The 6,000-nt window shown below is 41.1% G+C and overlaps 1 protein-coding gene across 1 annotated transcript in view; it reads right to left on the bottom strand.

The window, feature by feature from the left end:
- The window catches only part of LOC109309643 (ATP-binding cassette sub-family B member 5-like), a 91,167-nt gene that overhangs the window by 45,847 nt on the left and 39,320 nt on the right, over window positions 1–6,000 (bottom strand). Inside the window, exons 13-15 of the mRNA XM_019534436.1 lie at window positions 3,795–3,998; window positions 2,489–2,659; window positions 1,390–1,551 (exon numbers count right to left, since the gene is read on the bottom strand). Coding sequence (XP_019389981.1) covers window positions 1,390–1,551; window positions 2,489–2,659; window positions 3,795–3,998 — 537 coding nt within the window. The remainder of the gene's footprint in view (window positions 1–1,389; window positions 1,552–2,488; window positions 2,660–3,794; window positions 3,999–6,000) is intronic.

Raw genomic sequence — 6,000 nt, 5'->3', positions numbered from 1 at the left:
CCTGAAGTGCGGCACACAGAACTGGACACAGTACTCCAGCTGTGGCCTGACCAGTGTCGCTTAGAGGGGGAGGATCACCTCCTTGGCCCTACTTGAGATGCATCTGTGGATGCACAACAAGGTCCGGTTAGCCCTGCCAACCGTGACCTCGCATTGTCAGCCCATGTTCAACTTGGAGTCAATAATGAAAGTCTCTCTAGTGTACTACCAGCACCTTGATTTGACTGTTGGACTATCAAGAGTAGTGGAATTAGTGTTGATCATCCTCTATTCTAACCCACTTAGATGACACGGTGAAAAAAATTCTATGCCCCACATTTCATTGTCCATAGCACACTCTCAGTCTGACCAGTTCACTGATGGGTTTGCAGTGGTGCTAAACCAAAAGTGCAAGAAATGCAAGATTTCCAGTGTCTAGACACTTCTATGTTCTGACTATAAGGCCACAGACAGATTAACAATAATGCTGTTTTGAAAGGGGGGTTGCTGCTTGTGAGCAAGTGTCAGCTGTAACCATTTACTATGTTCCACCATATCCTGCACTAAGTGACATGAATCTGTGGTAAATTAACCTTGCTTCATTCAGAGTTATCCAGTCCTAGTTTAAGCTTCCACCTAGGTAAGGACAGGTGTGGGCGGACAGAACAGAGAGACTCAGATGAACTAGGATATGTCCTCCTTTCTCTTTAAAATTTGTTTAATGTTTAATCTGTTCTAGCACATGGCTGCCTGCAAAGTTATGGGCATCTGGTCCTGACAGGCATTTTGTTTGTCAAGTAGATCTAACAATACATTTAGGAATTAAGTTACAAAGTAGACTATTGCCTTTCCTTTGGGTTGTGAAAACCTCCCTCTGTGCTTTAGCTGAGATTCCCAATAGCAGCTGCCAGCCAATCCCCAAGGAGCTGTACCACAAGGCAGCTAGATGGTGTGGCTGGGATCTGATTTCCAGTCAATTCTGGGATGTCGGTAGGTGTGGGAGGACAGAGTCTCCTAACTTCTTTAGGTAGGCCTTGTGTTCCTATATAATGAACCATTTTGAAGGCTTTTTTTTCTTTCTTTCTTTTCTTTTGCATAGGGAGTAGTTTGGCTTTAGTTAACATTGTGTTTTCAACTTTTGGCAGAGTAACCTGAACTGAAAGCACGTATAGTATCTTAAAAAAATATTTTAGATCTTCACAGATAAACAAAGTTGATAGACCGCATACAAAAAAATTCCTGAACTCAAACTTTCACACATTCATAAAGTACCTGGGTGATTAAAATCAAACACAGTTACTTACATTCTTGTTTCTAACTTTAGGGTCTAAAATTGCATACGGTGGTGTCCTGGTGCATGACTGAAATTCCTGCATGTTATGGTAACACATAAATAAGTATTAAGTGTACCTGTGCTGTTGCAAGTGAATAATATAGCCCCTTTTTCTCCATCAGCTCTGCATGTGTTCCTCTTTCAGCCACAGTGCCATCCACTATGGTCATGATTACATCTGCTGTCTGAATGGTGGAAAGCCGGTGAGCTATAACAATTGTGGTTCGACCTCTGCTGGCCTGTAAACAAAATATCAAATTGTAATTAATGTCCCCTGGGGCTTCATGATTTATTGTAATTTACTCTAATTTGTAGTATTGATACTGTTGTTACATCTTATTGATTACATTTGCTAAACATCCTGACAATCCATGAATTTTTCACAACTGACTCAACTGACACCTTGATGCATTTCCTGGTCCTTCTGTGCTGGGCTATAGTCATATCTTGCTTGTTGTCATCCACATCAAGTCAGTTAGAAAGCTCACTTTTCTGCTTTTGCTTTATTTGTACATCTCTGCTTTTCTTCTGCTTAAAATGAAAGGCTACAGCCCTGAGCTGCTCTAAGTTGCATTGGTGCAGAGTTCTTAGAGGGATTAGCTATATGGCAGAGGACACAGAGAGCAATGTGTGCATTGTCTTGGCCCCAGTAGGTAGAAGTTAAGATGGCATGAAATCAACAATGCTATCTTTCTTCACCAGGTATTTTCTTGCCTTCTGCTGTTTCCCTGAGATTTCTGTACTGCTCGAGTGTCACATAATCTTATCAAAGGTTAGGGTCTTGGCCAAGTTATTTTTGGAGGGGATAGCTGTCAGTAGAGTTCAACAAGAATAGAAACTTCTTTGCTGTTGCACATCTCTGTGAAACATTAACTACCAGGTATCAATACTTCCACATGTAAAATGTTAAGGTTTTACTGCATTTTGTGCTTATTCCTTCAATTAAGGTATTTCATATTTAAGGTTAATTTCAAAGATACGGCCAAGATGATGCCAATTCTAAAAATTTTAAGAATTAAAAATCATTTGTGATAGGTCAAGTGTTTACGCCTCACTGTTCAACTTCTGTAGGAGAAAACAGTAATAATTATGTTAATTTATCTCTCTCACACATTTGAAGTAAATATATGATATAAGAAAACAGAAATAGAAGGTTGTGTCAAAAATAGGAGTCACCTTTTCCAGAGCAGCTTGGACGACTGCCTCACTTTCAGTATCCAGGGCAGATGTGGCCTCATCTAAAAGGAGAATCTTAGGGTTGCGCACCAAAGCTCGAGCAATAGCTATTCTCTGTTTCTGGCCTCCACTCATTTGTGCTCCTCTTTCTCCCACAAGGGTATTAAATTTCTAGAGCAACATTAGAAAAACTATTAATTTTCCAGTATAAACAGCTAATTGCTAATATGATTAAATCTAAAGTCCGTTTTATAAGTTGACAGAAAGACCCTCATCAACTCAATCTAAAAGTTGACTGATCAAGCCTATAGGGAGATCCAAAAGACACTAAATAACTATATGTCTAGTAAAATATGATCTATTATTACATTGTTAAATCCACAAGCAGCAGTATAGAAATATGATTTGAAGAAAAACAATACAAACTCACTGTATAACTATTTTCTAGAGAAAAATGAATATTGTACTCAGAAGCAGATGGTCTCTAATATTTTAGATGAAGTAATAAAAGCCAGAGCGGTGACCCAATGTAGTAGAAGGAATTTTGGAAGGTCTGATGTGGTTTAACGGATCTCCTTTTCTAAGCCGCATGGCCTGTCACACAACATGACAGATTTGCTGCATGGATTCAACAAACGATACTTAAGCTCCTGCATCACTGTAAGCACTTCTGTTCAGAATGGTAGGGATACTCTGGAGCACGAAGTCACTCATTGCTTGAATACCTTATTGAACTGGGGCTTTTATGCTCTTAGCTCTGCTTGGACTATCTATCCCTTCAGTCATTCAAAACACAAATTCTGAAAGACGCTGCAATTTTCACTTGCAGCCACAAGGTGGCTGTAAAAAATCAATGTTTTCCTGCTTACATTTATCAGCTGTTGCTGAGTGTCCATCACCTGTATTTTGCCATTTTGCAGATGGACACCTGTCCCTTATTTGGGACTGTGGTTTAAGAAAAAAAAGAAAACAGATGTTCTTACTGTTAAGATCCATTTGTATTTAAACCATGCATGTTTCTAGCTTTTGGTTTCTCAGTTAACTCCATCCATAACAGAAACCTGTCCCTGCTTCTTGAGCCTTCCCATTTATTTCTGCTTCCCTAAATATCTGCTTGAGAGTAAGATCTGTTAGCTAAGGTGATGTGTACTTTAGCATTGTGCTGCATTTTCTATACATGCTCTCTGTCTCACACAGCTCCAACAGGCATAAAATTAAAAAATATTTCATCTATGGCTATATTTAACACCTCACTATATTTCAGTTCATTTAAAAGAAAGCAGGTTACTGTTTGAATAGTACTTACTTCAGGAAGATCCATTATAAAATCATATGCATTTGCTTCCTTTGTTGCCTTCTCAATTTCTTCATCAGTTACATCCTCTCGCCCATACCTTATATTGTTTCTAATAGTTGTCCCAAATAAAACTGGCTCCTGACTGACCACACCGATGCATTCTCGGAAGTATCTCAGATTAAGAGATCTGATATCATGTCCATCTATTTTGATCTAAAAAAAAGAAACACCACCATCCATGAGAATGTTCATAAAGATTCAAGGATGAAATATATACCCAAACATCTAAGGCAAAATCTGTATCTTCTCAGGGCAGATTCAAGTCCAGTGACAACAATAACGGTTTATTTTGATTTCAGCAAAGAAATGTTCCTTGGCCAAACGTTTCTATATGTTAAATAATGGTTTGCCTCAGCTGTACTCTACTTCCACAGTAGGGCGAAAGCTAAGTAGACAAAGGAATGGGTGCTCAGTCTAAATTCTACTATACATGGTGTTGGCTAGAAATATATTGTTCATGCTTTTAACAGTTGGAAGCAGCTGAAGCAGTCACAAAATGGGAGGAATTGGTGGGGAAACTAGTAGTGGATGGCAACTTGGGCACCAGTGACCACAAGATAATTGAGTTCAGGATCCTAAGGAAAGGAAGGATGGAGAGCAGCAGAGTAAGGACCCTGGGCTTCAGAAAAGCAGACTTGAATTTGCCCAGGGAACTCATGGGCAGGACTGATTGGGAAGCCAGTCTCAGGGGGAAAGGAGTACAGGAGAGCTGGCCATACTTTATAGAAGCCTTACTGAGTGTGTAGGAACAAACCATCCTGATGTGCAGGAAGATTAGCAAGTATGGCAGAAGACCAGCTTAGCTTAGCAGGGAACTTTTTAGTAAACTAAATCACAAAATGGAAGCTTATAAGAAATGGAAATATGGACAAATAACTAGGGAAGAGTATAAGAGCATTGCTTGGGCATTCAGGGATGAAACCAGCAAGACCAAAGTGCAATTGAAGTCCCAGTTGGCAAGGGATGTGAAGAGTAACAAGTATGTTGGTAGCAAGAGGAGAATCAGGGAAAGTGTGGATCCATTAGTGAATGGGGGAGGCAACCTAGTGACAGAGGATACAGAATAGGCTGAAGTTCCCAATGCCTTTTTCGCCTCTGTCTTCACAGGCAAGGTCAGCTCCCAGACTACTGCACCGTGCAGCAGTTTGTGGAGGAGGTGAGTGGCCCTCAGTGCTGAAAGAACAGGTTAGGAACCACTTAAAAAAGCTGGAAATGAACAAGTCTATGGGGCTGGATGAGATGCAACTGAGGGTGTTGAGGGAGTTGGCTGATTTGATTTGAAAGCCATTGGACATAATCTTTGAAAAATCATGGTGAACAGGAGAGGTCTGGGATGATTTGAAAAGGGCAAACATAGTGCTCATATTTAAGAAAGGGAAAAAGGAGGATCCAGGGAACTACAAACCAGTCAGCCTCATCTCAGTCCCTAGAAAAATCATGGAGCAGATCCTCAAGGAATCCATTTCTAAGCACTTGGAGGCAGAAAAGGTGATTAGGAACAGTCAGCATGGATTCAGCAAGGACAAGTCATGTCTGGCCAACCAGATTGCCTTCTATGACAAAGAGACTGGCTCTGTGGATGTGGGGAGACTTGTGGATGTGGTGTACCTTGATTTTAGCAAGGCTTTTAATATGGGCTCCCACAACAGTCTCACAGGCAAGCTAAAGAAGAACAAGCTGGATGAATGGACTGTAAGGTGGATAGAAAACTGGCTGGAGCTCAGAAGGTAGTAATCAATGGCTCAATGTCTAGTTGGCAGCTGTATCAAGTGTGGTGCCTCAGGGGGTGGTCCTGGGCCAGTTTTATTCAATGTCTTCATCAATGACCCAGAAGATGGCATAGAATGCATCCCCAGCAAGTCTGAAGATGACACCAAGCTGGAGAGGAGTAGTAGATATGCTGGAGGGTAGGGATAGGATTTAGAGTGACCTAGCAAATTGGAGGATTGGGTCAAAAGAAATCTCACGAGGTTGAACAAGGATAAGTGCAAAGTCCTGCACTTAGGGCAGAACAATCCCATGCACCAGTGCAGCTTGGGGGCTGACTGGCTGGGCAGCAGCTCTGCAGAAAAGGACCTGCGGGTTACAGTGGACAATAAGCTGAATATAAGCCAGCAGTGTGCCCTCTATTCAGTGTTGGTGAGGCCGCATCTGG

The sequence above is a fragment of the Crocodylus porosus genome, unplaced genomic scaffold (assembly GCF_001723895.1).
Source record: "Crocodylus porosus isolate Cpor-Errol unplaced genomic scaffold, CroPor_comp1, whole genome shotgun sequence".
NCBI classification, from domain to species: domain Eukaryota; kingdom Metazoa; phylum Chordata; order Crocodylia; family Crocodylidae; genus Crocodylus; species Crocodylus porosus.
This window is presented reverse-complemented; position numbering and strand designations above follow the sequence as displayed.